Source organism: Pipistrellus kuhlii, unplaced genomic scaffold (genome assembly GCF_014108245.1).
Source record: "Pipistrellus kuhlii isolate mPipKuh1 unplaced genomic scaffold, mPipKuh1.p scaffold_m20_p_12, whole genome shotgun sequence".
Lineage (NCBI taxonomy): Eukaryota > Metazoa > Chordata > Mammalia > Chiroptera > Vespertilionidae > Pipistrellus > Pipistrellus kuhlii.
In genome coordinates, this window is record NW_023425427.1 from 52,010,644 (window position 1) to 52,028,952 (window position 18,309).

Genomic DNA, 18,309 nt, shown 5'->3' on the forward strand with positions numbered 1-18,309 from the left:
TCCTTATGTTATTCTAAATTGAGATCTTTCTCCCTTAAATCAGATTGGCATTCCGTAGAGTTGAAGATCTGTATGATTTTGGAATTTTACTCTACACAGGCAAAGACTAGAGCAGACACGATGAAGCGGCAGAGATGTGCCTCTATTCCTGACCCCCCCGCCGCCTGGAGATTTCCCTGAGAAGCCTCATTTCCCTTGTATTAAGGGCGAGGGGGGGCCGACAATGGAACTGCCTCTTCCATCAGTTTCACTAGAGCAGTGGTTGGCAAACTGCGGCTCTGTTGACTAATGCGTTTGCCAAGCACTGCACTAGGGGCTTCATCACAAGGAACAACAACGGCCTGTCATTATTGGAATCGAGACGAAGACATCGTTCTTGTAAAAGGCCAAACAGCAGCAGTTCCCATCACAGTCGCAACCTGCCAGGTTAGAGAATGTAACCGGACGCCAACCTAAGTGTCCTGCCCTTTCCCTCTCCTCAGTGACCAGCGAGATCGTTACCCTCAACTCGTTGGAGCCCCGGACAGAATACGAGCTGTGCGTGCAGCTGGTGCGGCGTGGAGAGGGCGGCGAAGGGCATCCGGGACCCGTGCGACGGTTCACCACCGCCTCCATCGGTCAGTGGGAGCGCACGGCCTTCATGCACCGGCCGGCTGGGAGGGGGAGGAAGGGGAAGGAGGAAGGAAGAGCAGGAAGGGTGGTGGTGGGTGAGTGGGTGGGTGGGGATGGAGGTGGAAGGGGTTCGCTTTTGAATGGGTGGGAAAGTGACAGGAAGGGTAGCCACTTGGAGCCAAGCCGGCCCTTTATTTGGGCTGCTCGCTGCTCTGTCTCCCTGGGGGAGGGGGCCGGTGGCAAGCCGCGGGAGCCCAGAAGGAAGCAGATGAGCCTTCAGGAAGGCGAGACTGTCCCTCAGGAGCGGCGATGTACTTAGCAGCAGCTGAGCTGGAGCCTTGGCTGCCCGGGTCCTACCAACGGTTTCCTGTTTCCATCGTCAGGGCCCCGGTTCGGGCTCTTGCCACAGACAGGCTTCAGAAACCAAGTTTGTTTACTCTTGAGAGACGTTTTTAATTTTTTTTCAAAGTAATTCATGCACACAGTTAAAACATCAAATAAGATGAAAGGCTTTTATCTAAAGAACAGCAGCCACCACCTCACCCCTCCACCTCCTCCTCCTGCTTCCTATCGGCAGCTGCTTTTATCTCCCTAAGCTGTTTCTCAGGGCCTACACCTCCATGTTTCCCAGTCAGGGTTCTGACTCCATCATGGTCTCCTGGGGAGCTTGCTTCCACTGATCTCTGGGTCCCACCCCAGAGTCTCCGATTCAAGGGTTTGGGAATGGGGATTGCAGCTCAAGAGTTTGCTCATCTGGGAAGTTTGCAGGTGGTGCTGGTCCTGGGGCCACACGATCTAAATCAGGGGTGGGGAACCCCTGGCCCAGGGGCCATGTAAGGCCAGAGGAATCATTAGGTCTGGTCCTGCCAAGGCATTAAGGGTGAGTGAATTAAATGTTTGACCAAATATAGCAGGCTGATTTTTAAGTTGATAATTTTGCATGTCTCACGAATGATGTTATAAATACCCAGCTGGCCCTTGACAGAAAAAAAAGTTCCCCACCCCTGATAAGTAATTCATGCACCAATATTCCTCTTTGTTGCTGAGAGAGAGAGAGATTTATTGTTTCCCTTATTTGTGCATTCACTGGTTGATTCTGGTATGTGCCCCGCATGGGGATCAAACCCATAACTTTGGTGTATCAGGACGACCCGCTAACCCAGCGGTCGGCAAACTCATTAGTCAACAGAGCCAAATATCAACAGGACAACGACTGAAATTTCTTTTGAGAGCCAATTTTTTTAAACTTAAACTTCTCCCAACGCCACTTCTTCAAAATAGACTCGCCCATACTGTGGAATTTTGTGTAAGAGCCACACTGAAGGGGCCAAAGAGCCACGTGTGGCTTGAGAGCCACAGTTTGCCGACCACAGAGTTAGATGACAAAGGGTTCTCCGTGAGCAAAGAGCACCCTGGCACATGCTCAGGTTGATGCCGCAGAACTCAGCACTCAGAATATGTTCCAGCCAAGATGGATTCAGAGGTCTCTTGCAATATTTAAAAGTAGTTTTCAAGGGTAGACAGGAAGGGAATCTTTGAAGGCTCTGTTCCCATCATTTGAATTTTGCTGATGCTTGTTTTTTAATTCACCTGGCAGCTGCACAGTTTATAACTGTGTGGGTGGATTGATGGAACACATGGTGCAGAGGACAGGTAGGGAGGGGTGAAGGGTAAGTCATGTTCCTGAAGGAAAGAAAAAGGGGAAATGGCCATTTAATGAGTTACTCCTGTGTACTAGGCATGGGCTTAGAAGGTTTACAATGTGCTCCAAGCATCAAGCTTCTGTATGCGTGGGGATTGTGAGTCTGCCTGACCATTCTGGGTGGCTTATTTTGGAACTTTAGCTTTCGAGATGAGCAAAAGGAGTTGACATCACCTCTCTCAATTTGCAGTTTGTAGAGAAAGGACCAGTCAGAATGACAGCATGATGTCAGGCAAGCTGCAGGCCCTGCCTGTGGGTTCTCTCTAGTCAGAGCAGCCAGAGCTGATGGTGAGAGCCACTCTCCCAGGGAAGATCCTCCCTCCCACTTCTAACCAACTGAGCAGTGTTTCTCAACCTTTTACTTTTATAATTATTGCCCCCTAAGGAGATTTTAGATATTTTTGTTCTTAAGAAAAAATGACTATTTTGTCCCAGTGTCTCCTCTGCCATGATTTTTTTAAACTTAAAAAAAATATATATCTTTATCGATTTCAGAGAGAAAGAGACAGAGAGAGAGAGAGAGAGAGAGAGAGAGAGAGAGAGAGAGAGAGAGAGAGAGAGAAAGAGAGAGAGAGAGAGAGAGAGAGAGAGAGAGAGAGAGAGAGAGAGAGAAACATCAATGATGAAAGAGAATCATTGATCCGCTGCCTCCTGCACATTCTCTACTGGGATGGAGCCTGCAATGCGGGCATGTGCCCTGACTTGTAATTAAACTGTGACCTCCTGGTTCATAGATTGACACTCAACCACCGAGCCACCTTGGCCAGGCCCTGCCATGAATTTTAATACCGTGAATTTGTTTATAGTGTATCGTGGCCCTTCATAAACCATTGTGATATCTAAAATTTTATCACACCCTAAGCACCAGTTTTTGCCCCCTTTGGGACAATAATAAATACATGAATTAGAGGATCTCTATTCTATGTTTTGAAAACAATTTATATCTGAAACTTAAAAACCAGTTTAGTATTATTAACTGAAAACACACAGATTCCTCTTCTGTCCACTGACACATGATAAGACATTTTAAGAAGGAACGGGGGTGGGGGCAGTGAAGGGAGAGAAGGAAGTCATGAAGATGGAGCATCAAGTATATTATAAGCATTTTCACATCCATTTTCTTATTTACTCCTCGAGTCTAGAAGATGGATATTTTCATTTTGGGTTACATGTGAACTTAAGAGAGGTTGTCAATTTCCCAAGGTCACAAGACTAAGGTGGCATGCTCTTGTCTCTCTGATTTCAAAACCCATATTGTTTCCATTTCCTAGCTTCTCCGGTGGCCCAGGTTCCTGTGGGTAGTTATGGCTGGGCAGCGTGTGCTGAGAACCCATGCCTTTATGTGATCAGTGCAGGGCTACCCTGGCCCTCCCACCACAGCTGCTATGTCTAAATTCTCCTTGTTAAGAGGAAGTAATCCCAAAATTGCCTTAAAATCTGCTCAAAATGTTAAGGGAAATACTCACCTATAAACCCATAAACTTGGCAAATCCACTGTTTTCATGTGTATCAGTTTCCTTCCTATCGTTCACCAATTGTAGACATGACCTTTTCAAAGTTGCAATGAGACTTTTCCTCGTGTATTATAAGTATTTTATTGGGTTTTCATACTTTCCTCTATTATCTATTTTAATCCATTGGATGGCTATGTCATGATTTATTAAAGCATTTTCCTGTTTTGAGTATTTCGGTTTCTTCTAATATGTTGCTATTATAAATAATGCTATAATGAACATCTTCATGAATATAGGTTTCATCTTTTTTGGATTATTTTTTTTTTAATTTATTGATTTGAGAGAGAAAGACACATACACACACACCCACACACACACACACACAGAGAGAGAGAGAGAGAGAGAGAGAGAGAGAGAGAGAGAGAGAGAGAGAGAGAGAGACATCAATTGGGTATATAGGGATGATACTCTAACCACTGAGATACCTGGCCTGGGCTGGATTATTTCTTTGGGGTAAATCCTTAGAAGTTGTATTATAGGGCCAAAGTATGTATAATTTCTAGAGCACTTGAAAATATTCCCAAATTCTTCTCCAAATGGGTTGTAGTATTGTATTACAATTATCAAATCTGCTATTAGAAAATTTTTAAGGTTTTCTACTTTGGTAGGAAAATAGTGTTGCATGGCTTCAAGCCTGTGCTTATGTGATAGCTTGTGAATTGTAGCATATTATTCTAGGAGCCAAAGTTATTCTGGAAAGCTGTCCTTTGGGGCTGTTTGTAACCTTTATCTTGGATAAAAATAATGATTTTTGTGGCTTCCCCCAGGTCTCCCTCCTCCAAGAGGTCTCAGTCTCCTACCGAAAAGTCAGACCACTCTAAATTTGACCTGGCAACCAATATTTTCAAGCTCTGAAGATGACTTTTATGTGGAAGTTGAGAGGAGGTCTGTGCAGATGAGTAATGATCAGCAGAATATTAAAGTGCCAGGCAACCTGACATCTGTGTTACTTAACAACCTGCACCCCAGGGAGCAGTACATAGTTCGAGCCAGAGTCAACACCAAGGCCCAGGGGGAATGGAGTGAAGACCTCACCGCTTGGACTCTCAGCGACAGTAAGTGACTCCTGCTGCCCTGGTCGTCCTTAATGACTTTTAAATATATATATATATATATATATATATATATATATATATATATATATATATATTGATTTCAGAAAGAAAGGGAGAGGAAGAGAGAGATGAGGGAATCATTGATTGGCCACCTCCTGCACACCACACACTAGGGATCGAGCCCACAAGCCGGGCATATGTCCTGACTGGGAATCAAACCATGACCTCCCAGTTCATAGGTCAATGCTCAACCACTGAGCCACACTGGCCATGCCTGAGTGACTTTTGACCACTGTCATTTGGACTTAGCAATCCTCACTTCCTGATATTTCTTAGAAATCATAAAAGGCAGTTAGTTGGGAAGGAGGCTAATCAGTATCCTGAAAAATATAAGAAAGCTCCATGTAAATGGATTTGCAATAATTTAGGCAGGACTGTGCTGAAATTTACCTTTCTTTGGAAGAGAATGATTTATTAAATAAATCAATACCATGAATAACGTTTTCTAAGGCTCCTTTAATCTGCCATAGGACAGCTTCAGGATAATCATGTATCTATATGTACATAGATGGTGATTAATTGTAGATGAGTCTTCCTTAACCATAAAAGCCAAATAACTTTGCTTAACAAATATTCTTAACAGACAATTTGGAGCTACAATATATATATTTGAAAGTAAGAAAATGACTTTTCTTTCAAAATATTCCGCAAATTAGGCTTTTCTTAATTTCAGATTGGTCATTTAAAATTAGTTGCAACTTCTCGGCTTTCTTTGTGGCACCCAAAGCTGTTTCATCATTAAGCAGAGAGTTCTGTTTTATTTCAGGGCTTTAGAACCATGTCTGTGCATCTGGAGGCCTTGGAAGGGTCAGATATTTCTTGGCCACGCTGGCAACCACTTCAGTCAGGATGGGTGGTCCCTCACCCATTCCCAGAGTCCGAGGCTCACACCTATGAGGGCCTCTGCTTCCTCAGTATCAGCTGTGGCACCCGCCTCAGTGTTTCTCCTTTCCCCCTCCTCCCCCCATTTTTAAAAATAAGGTATTATATGTGTACATATCTTACCATGGCCCCCCTCCCCATTCCCATAAGTGCTCTCACTCCCCACCCCCCAGTGTTTTGCATCTATTGGTTATACTTAATATGCATGCATACAAAGTCCTTTGGTTGATTTCTTATCTCTCCCACCTCTCCCTAGCCTTCCTGTTATAATTTGACATTCTGTTTGATGCTTTACTGTCTTTGTATCTTTTTGTTCATCAGTTTATAATGTTCTTTATTATTCATAAACGAGTGAGATCATGTGGTATTTTTCTTTCATTGACTGGCTTATTTCACTCAGCATAATGTTCTCCAGTTCCATCCAGGTAGAGTTTCTCCTCTTTTATCAGTGGTGTCGGCATCTCAACTGTAGTCAGTATTTAGGGAGTCTCCATCATTTTCCACAAATTCTCTGAAATTTAAAAATTACAGCGCAGTGCAGAGAATAATACAACAAATATATTCCTACTGGCCACAAGTAACAATTGCTAATATTTAGTCATGTTTACTGTCAGCTTTTTTTGTTGATTTGTGGAACTAATAACGTAAGACATACATACCAAATCCTCTTTGGCCATCATTCCTACTCTAAATCTATTCTCCTCTCCCCAGAGACAACAAGATTTTGCGTTTGTTATGTACCTTCCACTCAATGTTGTAGAATTTTAATACATTTGATATATCCATAACGTACATATGCATACATATTATTCTTTATCTTGCTATTTTGAATAAACATTATTTTATCTGTCTGTTAATTTGCTTAGATCTGACTTATGCTTTTTTTAAACTTCTGCATAATAGTTTATATTAAAATTATATAAACTATTATGGGGGCATTTAGATTTCCTCTTGTTTGATATATTTGTTGATATATCAATAACTTTGCCCCTGGACTCAGTTGTCTTCTTTTACTGATTTGTTAAAATTGTTTGTATAATTTGGATACTAATCTTGTTACATACATTGCAATTATATTCTCCTGATCTCTTTATTTTCACCTTGTTCGTGGTGTTTTTTACGCTACATCCAGTTTACATGTCATCAGACCTGTCGATATTTGCCTTTGTGGTTTGTACTTTTTGAAATTATTCCCTACCTCAGTAGTTGTAGTGTTTTATTTTTTCATATTTAGGTTTTTATGATATAGGGATGTATTTGGGGGAAGAGTGTAAGTATTTTAATCTTTTAAGTTTCCATTGTATTTATTCCCATATGGCAAGCTGGTGGTCCCAAGGCCATATATTGAGTAGTCCCATGAGTGACTTGTGATGCTTTCGGTATCTGACGCCCAGTTCTCACATTGGTTTTGCTTCTGTTTCTGGGCACTCTGTTCTCTCTTCCGCTGACCTGCATGTTTGTTCCTGTACCATTTCCATCTGTTTAAATTACTATGGATTTATTAAATGTTTTGATAACTGTAGGGTGAATCATTGTTTCCTTTTTCAGCATTGTCTTAGATCAGTGGTCGGCACACTGCGGCTCTGTTGACTAATGAGTTTGCCAAACTCAGTCAACAGAGTGGCAAACCACAGCTCGCGAGCCTTATGTGGCTCATCAGCCGCAGTTTGCTGACCACTGTCTTAGATGTTCGTTCACTATTCTGTATAAATTTTACCCTCATTACAATTATATACTGTCAAATCACATTGTAATGATCATATTTATAGAATGAAATAAAAGCTAGCTAGTAATCAGTGGGAAAAAAAAGGACTTGCCTTGTGTGGCATTTGGTAGGGGTGAGGTTGGGAATTATGCTGATGCTGGAGATGCTGACATTGGCAGGGTACGAGCCAGTCCCTACAGGGTCAGGAAATTAGGGCAAGGAGGATATGGATGAGAATATTTCAGTCTTACCTGATATATTTGTTAATATGCCATGTTGACATTGGCTTATGTTGCATATAGGCTGTTCAGAAGTCAAATGAATGCTTCTAATTTAAAGTTTATGTTGGTGCCCACCCTAGCAATTCCATTTGGACCAAAATGAAAGGAGTGAAATGAATTAGATGTGGTATATGGCCCCACACATATGGGAAGCATAATAAATGTGTGTAATGTGTTCCTGTATATGTAGAGTACATCATTAACACTTTCAGTGACTTTATGAGGAAACTAGAATAGGAATTATCATCACATTTAACAGATAGGTACCTGACACTCAGAGGAGGGAAAGTAACTGGACCAGACTTCTACAGCTCATAACCCAGGGCTTCAGGATTCTAATTTACGTTTCTATGTTTTGTTTATTTACTTTGCTAAACCATGTTACTGATTTGTCTCTTTGGATGGGCAACCAAATGCTTCAAAGCAAGATTAGTTATTGGAGAATCTTCTTCAGCAACTTCTAAATTATTTATTATATAATCTGGTTAGCATTTCCTAAAGTATTTTATTTTAAATTTTCAATTTGAGTTGGCATTAAATATTATATTAGTTTCAGGTGTATTGCATAGTGGCTAGACATTTACATAATTTTCAGTGACCCCTCCCAATCAGTCTAGTACCCATCTGACACCATACATAATTATTTCCAAATGTTGATTATACCTATGCTGTATTTTACTATTTTGTAACTATTTTGTAACTATTGATTTGTACATCTTAATCCCTTAATCTATTTTGCCATAACTATTTTGTAACTATTGATTTGTACATCTTAATCCCTTAATCTATTTTGCCCAATCTTCCCAACCCCCTTCCATCTGGCAACCATCAGTTTATTCTCTGTATTATTCTGTTTCTATTTTTTTCATTTATTTTTTTCTTTACATTCCACTTTTAAGTGAAATTATATAGTATTTTTCCTAAAGTATTTCAGAATATACTGTAGAGTCACCAGAAGATCTGCTAAAATGTAGATTATTGGGCTCAGACTTACTGAATCTGAATCAGAGGTCCACTAAGTGATCCCAAGACTTCTCTCAGGCATCAAGTAGATAAACTGGCACATGCAAATTTATTTATGACTTTTAATTGGCACCAAAATTATAGACATTGTTCTTCCAGCAGGTGTTTTCAAAGTATTGCTTCTTTTGGTGACAGGCTTAGCATGGCACTGGCTTAAGAATTGAGTTTTTTTGTTTTTTTTTGTGTGTTTTTTTTTTGAGGCACAACTAATACAAATACTAAATATGTGTCCATAGTAATCTGAAAGTGTTAATATTCCTACTACTCTGTCATCCCTTGTGGGAGGAAGGTTATTTTATATTTTTGCAAAGATTTACAAAAAGCTTGGTACCGGATGCAAAGAAAGTTAAGACATATTGTTAATTAATTGTGATTTTGAATAATTCACCACCTGTTAGACATAGAAAATGACAATCAGATTTTGAAGGCTCAAAATCTACTACCAGATTCTCACAGGTTGCCACAGTTACATAAGAGTATGACATGGGGAATCAACATGTCAGGGAGAGAGAAAATTTAGAAAGGATAAAAATCTCAAAGAATACAAAATAGAACAAATGTACATCAAGACATTTCTTTTTTTTATATTTTATTGATTTTTTTTTTTTTTTTTTTTACAGAGAGGAAGGGAGAGAGATAGAGAGTTGGAAGTATCGATCAGCTGCCTCCTGCACTGGGGATGTGCCTGCAACCAAGGTACATGCCCTTGACCAGAATCGAACCCGGGACCCTTTAGTCGCAGGCTGACGCTCTATCCACTGAGCCAAACCGGTTTCGGCAAGACATTTCTTGAAGGTTCTAGTTTGCTTATTAACCATAACTTTTATATGGAGTGAATGGCCTGGGTCTATTCCTTGCGTACTAGGACCAGTGCAGGTCCCTTAAGTTTTGAAGTCTCAGTTCTTTTGCTGCTGAAATTGGGATAATTAAAATTTCAGCACTGGCTACCTGCCTGCCTGAGTGGTTTTAGGGTCGAGGGAGCGCCTGCGCACAGAAGCACCTTGTAAACAGCCTCACGAAGGGGAGGCACAGTTAACATCAAGGACCTTGGAGTCCTTCTTTCCTTGAGTCAAAGCGTTTCAGACTTTGAAGCATCACAGAGTTCCCTCCTGGCCTGTGCTTGTCTTTGTTTGAAAAGAGTCAGAGTGGGCCTGCAGGAAGGACTCTGCATCTCCACATCTGGGAAGCCTCAGAGTACCTCTCTCATCCTTCCTATGGCCCTAATGGAACTCTATCTCTCTTTTCCTCACATGTCGATAGCAGTTTGTTTACAAAGTGCCTAACACATTGTCTTATGTGTGCACTGACTTGCTACTGCTCCCTAAATGCCTTTGCGGCTGGGATGGGTTCTTAGGGACAGTGGCTGATTACAGACTATCGCATCACATTGCCAGGCGTTCAATCCTGTTTCTTCTCTTTAATTGTGTGACCTTCACCAAGTCACTTAACCTCTCTGGGCCTCAATACTTATGGTAAGAATGTTATGAAGATAAAATGAGTTACTATGTTGAAGAGCCCATATAAATGCCTGCCAGCTCTCGTAATCTTTCTGCACTCCCCAGAATAAAGAGCAGCATAATATAGGTTTTTGGAGTAATGGAATCTCTGCGGCCTTAATTTAGTGTAAGGATGATGATGAACATGTGATATATGTGTTATCTTCCCATGTTGTGTTACTCCATCAAATCTGCATGGTGTCCGCTACCAACTCTTTGGACTGACCTTTTGAGAAAACACCTCTTAACCATTCTCAGTTTATGAGCTGACATTAACTCTCGAAACATAGTAATCTAAAGGATGGTAGTATATCTTAAAGTGAAATATTATTATTTTCTTAAATTTACAGTTCTCCCTCCTCAACCTGAAAACATCAAGATTTCCAACATCACGGACTCCTCAGCCATGATTTCTTGGACGATTGTGGACGGCTATTCTATTTCTTCTATTATCATCCGTTACAAGGTTCAGGGCAAGAATGAAGATCAGCACATTGATGTGAAGATCAAGAATGTCACTATCACCCGCTATCAGCTCAAGGGCCTGGAGCCCCAAACACCTTACCAGGTGGACATTTTTGCAGAGAACAACATAGGGTCCAGCAACCCAACTGCTTCACATGAGCTGACAACTCTCTCCAAGTCTCAAGGTTGGTAGAGCGGGTGGGATCTGGAATTACTTCTGGCCCTAACTGGTTTGGCTCAGTAGCTAGAGTGTCAGCCTGCAGACTCAAGGGTCCCAGGTTCAATTCCAATCAAGGGCATGTACCTTGGTTGCAGGCACATAACCAGTAGGGAGTATGCAGAAGGCAGCTGATTGATGTTTCTCTCTCATCGATGTTTCTAACTCTCTATCCCTCTCCCTTCCTCTCTGTAAAAAAAAAAAAAATCAATTAAAATGTACTTAAAAAATGAAAAGAAAAAAAAAAGAATTATTTCTGGAGAGGATCAGAAAGCTCCATTGTCTTAAGATATTTAGCCCATATGTGTATCATGGGACATAATTCATTTGTCCCAATAAGCTTCCCCATCTCTAGAGAGGTCCTTAAAGTGAAAATGTCCCGATGCTCTATTGCCTCTTAAGAAATCTTAGACTGAACTAGCCTATCGGCATTCCCCATCCAGTGACTGGAGCTCTGAGGAATGTGACCTTGATTCTGTGGGGAAAGAAGACCGTGGACCCTGCGTAGTGAGGGCAGAACTGTGTGGTGATTCTGCGGGAGGCTCCAAGAACCACACTCCATTCTTTCTCAAAATGAACTCCTCTGTTAGCCTGGATTGACACTATGCTTTTCTGAGTTTTCTTCTACTTTTTGGATCCAGGTTATTATGTCTACACAGCTGCCACTAACCCCTTGCCCAGAGAGAGTGAGCTGGAGATGGAGAGATCCCTTGAGTGCCAGGCATGCTGGGCCCAGGGGTTGTGACGGATAAAACCTGTGAATGTAATTAAGCAAACAAAGGTGGGGGCTGGAGGGAGAGCGGCGGCCCAGAGTGTGGACGCCTTCCCTTTGCCGTTTATCGGAAGTCGCACTTTCCGGTCTCCTGTGTTTGTGACACGCGCAAAGGGGCTGAGATAGGAAGAATGGTGATTTCTGAAAATTTAGCATTTGGAATAGAGTTTATTTTTACAGAAAATCTTTTAACACTAAACCCCTTCTTGCTTCTCTTCAGGGATACTTAGAGCTTAAAAAAATAAGATCAAATAGGCTATGTTTTCAATGCTGATTCTTTGGAACATTTTTGAAATGTCAGAGGAATGATGAATCTGTCAACTAGAAAACTACGGTTTTCCAGTCACATCCTTAACAAATGCATAATTTTTATAGTTGCTTGTGTTTTAGTAAAATGTATACAAGTTACACATAAAATGCAAACAGAAAAATTAAACAAGGCATAACAAAACACCCCTCACCACTCCATTCCGGATAGTTCTTTACACACATGCACAGAGATAGAAGGAAAGATATTATCGCAAAAGAATCTTGTAGGAATATGGGGCAGGCCCTACATGCTGTTTTTCATAAAAATACATGGAATTTAATTTATTTGAATTTAAATAAAGAACAGAAGTGGCAGGATTAGACCTTAGCCTTTGATAGTTTATTCTGACTCGAGCCATAAGTTTAATCATTTTTCTCCTCCCTCTCTCCCTTGTTTTTTCCTCCTTTCCTTTTTTCTCCCATTGGTATCCTCAGGTTTTCTCCATCAGCTTTTTAAAACAAACAAACAAACAAACAAACAGAAAACACACAACAAGATATCTTATTGAAGACTCTAAGCTCCTAGCATCATGAGCTTTTCCAAGGGGGGAGAATGTGGGTGAGAGGTGGAGTGGGGGAATTCGTCCCTTTCCAAAGTCACACATCTAGTCAGCCATTCTCACTGCTGTTGGATCATGCACATCAGCTGGGGCCTCTACTCGCAAGTAAAACTTGAACAAATGACAATGACTGATGATGAGCACACTGCCATTTAAAAAACACTTGTACTTCTTAAATATATTTCATTTATTTTTCTAGAGAGGAAGGGCGAGGGATAGAGTTAGAAACACCCATCAGCTGCCTCCCGCCCACCCCCCACTGGGGATGTGCCCGCAACCAAGGTACATGCCCTCGACCGAAATCGAACCTGGGACCCTTCAGTCCGCTGGCCCATGATCTATCCACTGAGCCAAACTGGTCAGGGCACACTTTTTTTTTGATCTTAAGACAACCCCATGAATCAGACTCATCTCCACTGAGTTTCAGAAAATAAATGAGTAGCCCAGGTCACATAGCAATGCCGTAGCTCAGAGCCTCATTCACCACGATTCTCCCCCGGGGGCCGGGGCCGGGGCCGCGCTCTGTGGGAACTAACCCTGCTGCCCGTCCTGTGTTCCCCACACAGCGCCCGTGGAGCTCGGCGGCGGGAAGATGCTGCTCATCGCCATCCTGGGCTCAGCGGGCATGACCTGCCTGACGGTGCTGCTGGCCTTCCTCATTGTGCTGCAGATGAAGCGGGCCCACGTGCAGAGGAGGATGGCGCAGGCCTTCCAGAACGTGGTGCGTCCCCTTCCCACCTGCCCGCTCCCAGGGGCCGGCCACACACAGGCGGACCCTACCCTTCCCTTCACACGTGGGCCCCGGGCCGTTTCCTTGTACAAGTGTCCCTGAGGCGCGTCTCGCCTTCTTTTTGGCTTCCATGGCCAAATGGGAGACAATAGCATAGCCGTGGGGTTTCCTGCCCAAACCGGAACCATTCTGAGAGCAAAAGAGGTTGCTCTTAATACTTAAGCGGGATACCAGGCCTCATGCAGGACTGTCGCCCTGCCAAATGAGGTGTGTGATCGTTTGAGTGATAAGTCCTGGGAGAGAGGAGCTTGCCATATAAAGAACTGGCCGCTTTGGTAAGGAAGGACATGAGGGTGGGCAGACCTATGTGCCAGGTCATGGTGTGTGCTGCATGGGACAGGTTTCCCCCACATTTTTCCATTTCCGGTTCCCATTTCCTGTGTCAGTATCTTCCTCAATCTCTCCGCGCCTGTATGTGTACAGATGGTATACACGGGGGCCCTCTCCTGCTCCTGCGTGCCCTTCGGTCTGCAGTCATGGTGCAGGACCCTGGCACAGCCTCTCTTCCATCTGGGAATCCTGACCAGCCGTAGCGAAGGCCTACAAAGTCGCGCTTCACCAGCAGACATGCACTGGAGTCTCTTGGGATGCCACGGCCTGAACAGCACTCTAGATTGTGGTGCGAGGCCCCGTAAAATGAACTTGCACCCAACTTTGTAGGTTCTGCACATGAACCATGGGGTGCAATGGCACGTTCCCAGTGAGGGGTGTCTTGATGTGCACACGTCCCCGAGGTTCCGCTCGGTGGGGGACAGGGAAGCAGCGGGACCTGACTTGGAGTCGCTTGTGACTCGGGCGTTCACTGGGGAGGCAGGACCACAAGGGGTCAGCGGAGCTGGACTCATCAGGACGCAGTGAGCAGTGATTGACACTCGAGAAAAGGATCCCTGAGTTGGGCTTTGCTCTAAGCCGCAGCCACCCTGCGGCCAGTCTGCTCCACAAGTGGGCCTGGGAGATTCTAAGCTTTAAGACAAATGGGAGGGAGGGAGGGAGGGAGGGAAGAAGGAAGGGATAAAGGTAAAGAAGAGGGAGGGAGGACCCAGAATAGACCAAGGTAATGCTAGGAAGGCTCTCTCTGAGGCATGTCCTGTGATGCCACAGAGAGTCTTTGAGTTGTTTTTCAAGTCAGGACTGAACACTTGCTCATTCCACAGCAGAGTGCAATGAGTGTGCAGACTCAAGTGTAAATAACTCGGGGATGTGCCATGCCATGGCAGACATACTCTTAGTCCGCTTCTCTCGCTCTGTGCAGACACTGCTAACCAGCTGTGCATGCTCCCATGCAGACACTGCTAACCAGCTGTGCATGCTCCCGTGCAGACACTGCTAACCAGCTGTGGCACGCTTCCCCACCGAGGCCTGGAGTTGCGCCCAAGCAGCTCTGTGGATAGGCAGCTCACCAGAATGGGTTTGTCAGATAACACCCATTTCCACCTCCATTCTAGAATCAGGTTTCTTTGTCCGCCTGGTGTGGATACAACCTTAGGATTATTTTTAAAAACCCTGACATGACACCGTGGAAACAATGTCTTCCCAGAGGGAAGAGCCAGCTGTGCAGTTCAACTCAGGAACCCTGGCCCTGAACAGGAAGGCCAAGAACAGCCCGGACCCCACCATCTATCCAGTGCTCGACTGGAACGACATCAAGTTTCAAGACGTGATCGGGGAGGGGAACTTTGGCCAGGTCCTCAAGGCACGCATCAAGAAGGACGGCTTGCGGATGGACGCCGCCATCAAGCGGATGAAAGGTCAGTGCACGGCCGGATCGAGTCAGCATTTCGGCAGGGCGTGGAGAAAGCTGGCCTTCCTGTCCAAGCTTTCCTCTGTGGTCTTGCATTCTTTAAGCAAAACATTGGCACCGTGTCAGAGGCAGCTGTTCCGTGCGACCTAAGGTGAGGTTTCCTTTGAGGTCAGCCCGTGATGGGTCAGGATGTAAACACGAAGATGAGCTATTTAAACATACCGTCCTGGGTCCTTGGGACGCGAGAACATGGATTCTCTGCCACACACACACAGCTGACCTCTGGGAGCATTGCTGCTGCTCTGGGGCAGGGGTGCTCAGAATTCAGCACGTCCAATTGCCCTGGATGACTGGTTTCAGAGACAGCGCCCCCCCCACCCCCCCGGCCCCACCCCGTGGTTTCTGATTCAGTGAGTCTCCTGCAAGGCCAGAGCGTCTGCAGTTCCCATCAGTTCCCAAGTGACGCTGGTGCTGAGGGTTTGGAGACCACACCTAGCAAACCACTGTTTCACGGATTGTCTGCCTCAGAATTCTTTGAGACATAGTAAGAACTGCACCGACTTGGGCTCCCCTCAGCTCCCATTCTGCTATATTTGTCTCTCCTGGGGGACAAATATAGCAGAAGAGACCGTGTCAAAACCGGTGCAGGAGAGACCAAGTCCTTAAACTCTCTTAGGGGTCCTTCTGCACACGTGAGCTTGAAAACCACTCCTCTCAGATGGCAAGAACTACATTTTTCAGTCCGGTTCGTCTCAAGCCTCCTTGGTGCTTCCCGTTTAGCAAGGTTGTGTAATGAAGGGCTTCTGAGAAGGCAGTCACTGGTGCCCTGGCCACACGGGCTGCCCTCTCGCCTGTGGGAAACAGCAGCTCTCAGCAGCCACTGGGGCAGTGCGTGTGAGGGCGAGAGTGGAACTGTCACGCTGGGTTGCTCCATAATAAGGCTCTCTAAGGTCAGCAGCACTGAGCCTAGGATGAGAATTAACTCTAAATCTTATTCAATCACATCACTTTCTGCATTGCTGGAAAACAAACAGCTCTAGCCAGTTTGGCTCAGTGGGTAAACTGTCAGCCTGCAAACTGAAAGGTCCCAGGTTCAATTCCAGTCAAGGACACATGCTCAGGTTGTGCGCTTGATCTCCAGTGAGGTGCTTACAGGAGGAAGCCGATCAATGATTCTCTCTCATCATTGATGTTTCTATCTCTCTCTCCATCTCCCTTCCTCTCTAAAAATCAATCAATCTATATATATACATATATATATATATATATATATATATATATATATATATATATATATTTAAAAAAGAAAACAAACAAAACCAAATAAGCAAAATATTAACTATGCTTTCAGAAAGTAATGCTTCAGGGCACACATACATGCACACACACAACCGTGTAGCTGCCAGGAATCCCTTTTTTGTTTTGCTGCCTCAGTCACAAGGAGTTTGGGGAGCAGTGAGGATAGAGGGAGAGAGGATATAGGACCTTGTAAAATCAGTTTTTGTTGGGATCTGACCTGAGCCTGACTATCTACATCATGCCTGTGTGAAGAGGTGAAATAGCTTAATAGCCCAGGACATGCAATTTCTGCAGGGGGGGATGGGTGGGCAAGAAGGAGGTGTGTGTGACACATTCAAATGGGGGACACGCTCACATAAAGAACGTCCCCTCTGAAATGCTCCCAAGGCATCCACCCACGGGCTGCTGTGGTGTGGACCGGGCTCACCTGCTCGTTAGTCTTAGGGCATCCCTCACCCTAACGACACAGGGCCGCCGTTTTCATGCCCTCTGCCACCAGCACCCTGTGCTTTGTCTAAACACAGTGACAGCACCGTCACCCACTCGGGGCTGACCCCTTTGGGCGTCAATCAATGGGCCTTCTGCCCAGTCTGCTGGTGCCTGGTGATCCCCCTCTGCTCCAGGTGCCAGACCAGAGACGAATGGAAGTCGGCTTCCTGACTGCCAAGCAGCTTCTACCGAAAAGTCAGTGGGGTTTGAGTTCTCGCGCAGGTCTGGTCGCGGAAAAGCAGTTAAAGTCACGAGCAAAGAGAGCTGTGTGCGTTCCTGGTGACTTTCCAGGGAAACGTGGCCCTGTTCCCCGGCACGTCTGCCTCGGGGTGGAGCTGGCGCTGGAAGGGCTGGAGTCCAGAAGTGGAGGTGGTTCCATCCCCACTGAGGCATTTCCCTGGGCATCTGACAGCAAATAACTAAGAACATGTTAGTGCGGTGGGTCTCAGCCAGGGCTGATGTCCCCCGGGGGGGCAGTTGGCAGTGCCTGGTACATCTTTGGTTGGGATTCTGGTATCTATTGAGCAGAGGTTAGACATGCTGAGAAACATCCTACTATGCACAGGACAGTGCCCACAACACCAGCCCCAGCTCCAAGAGTCCACAGTGACAATACTCTTCCTTCGCGCCATCTCTGATTTCTCCACGGTTTTCCAGACCTACGGGTGGCCGGGTCACCAGGAACGCACTCAGCTCTCTCTGCTCATGGTTTTAACTGCTTCTCCGCAGGCCAGACCCGCACAAGAGCTCAAGCGCACTTGGGGGCCCTGGGGAGGAGGAGGGGCCGGCTGTTTCTGAAGAGGAATGATGGACAGGGATCGTAACTCTTGACCTTCTTCCCAGAATATGCCTCCAAAGATGACCACAGGGACTTCGCGGGGGAACTGGAGGTCCTCTGCAAACTTGGACACCACCCCAACATCATCAACCTGTTGGGAGCCTGTGAACATCGTGGTAAGATGCTCTTTCCTGTCTGACAGGCTTTTTTTTTTTTTTTTTTTTTTTTTTTTTTTATCGGGCAAATTCCACATTGAAATTAGGAAAGAGAATAGCCTTCTGTTACAGTTTCAATCTGAATGACTAGCCTCATTTGTGGGCTGCGCCGAGGTTTGGCATCTTTTCGGAGACAGGAGCTAAGGCCGGGTCCTCTGCCCTCTGATGTGGTTCAGCCATTTCCACCCAAAGGCGTCCATGGCTCCCACGTGCCCAGCGCTCACTAATCCAGAAGTTTGCTCAGCTACCACTGCCGGAGCCCAGGCCCAGGCAGAGCAAGGCCTTGGTTCTGGTTAGTTGTCTATCTTCTCATTTCCTACCGATCCTATGCAGCTGATGTTCTG

At 45.0% G+C, this 18,309-nt stretch overlaps 1 protein-coding gene across 2 annotated transcripts in view; it reads left to right on the forward strand.

Moving 5' to 3' along the window:
* TEK (TEK receptor tyrosine kinase) overlaps nt 1–18,309 on the forward strand; it is a 110,402-nt gene that overhangs the window by 77,593 nt on the left and 14,500 nt on the right. Inside the window, exons 11-16 of one of the 2 annotated variants that reach the window (XM_036434208.2) lie at nt 483–617; nt 4,596–4,883; nt 10,681–10,980; nt 13,220–13,371; nt 14,981–15,191; nt 17,816–17,926. In XM_036434208.2, the coding sequence (XP_036290101.1) occupies nt 483–617; nt 4,596–4,883; nt 10,681–10,980; nt 13,220–13,371; nt 14,981–15,191; nt 17,816–17,926 (1,197 nt within the window). Of the gene's footprint in view, nt 1–482; nt 618–4,595; nt 4,884–10,680; nt 10,981–13,219; nt 13,375–14,980; nt 15,192–17,815; nt 17,927–18,309 lie in introns of both variants that reach the window. The other variant, XM_036434207.2, reaches the window with a different exon arrangement.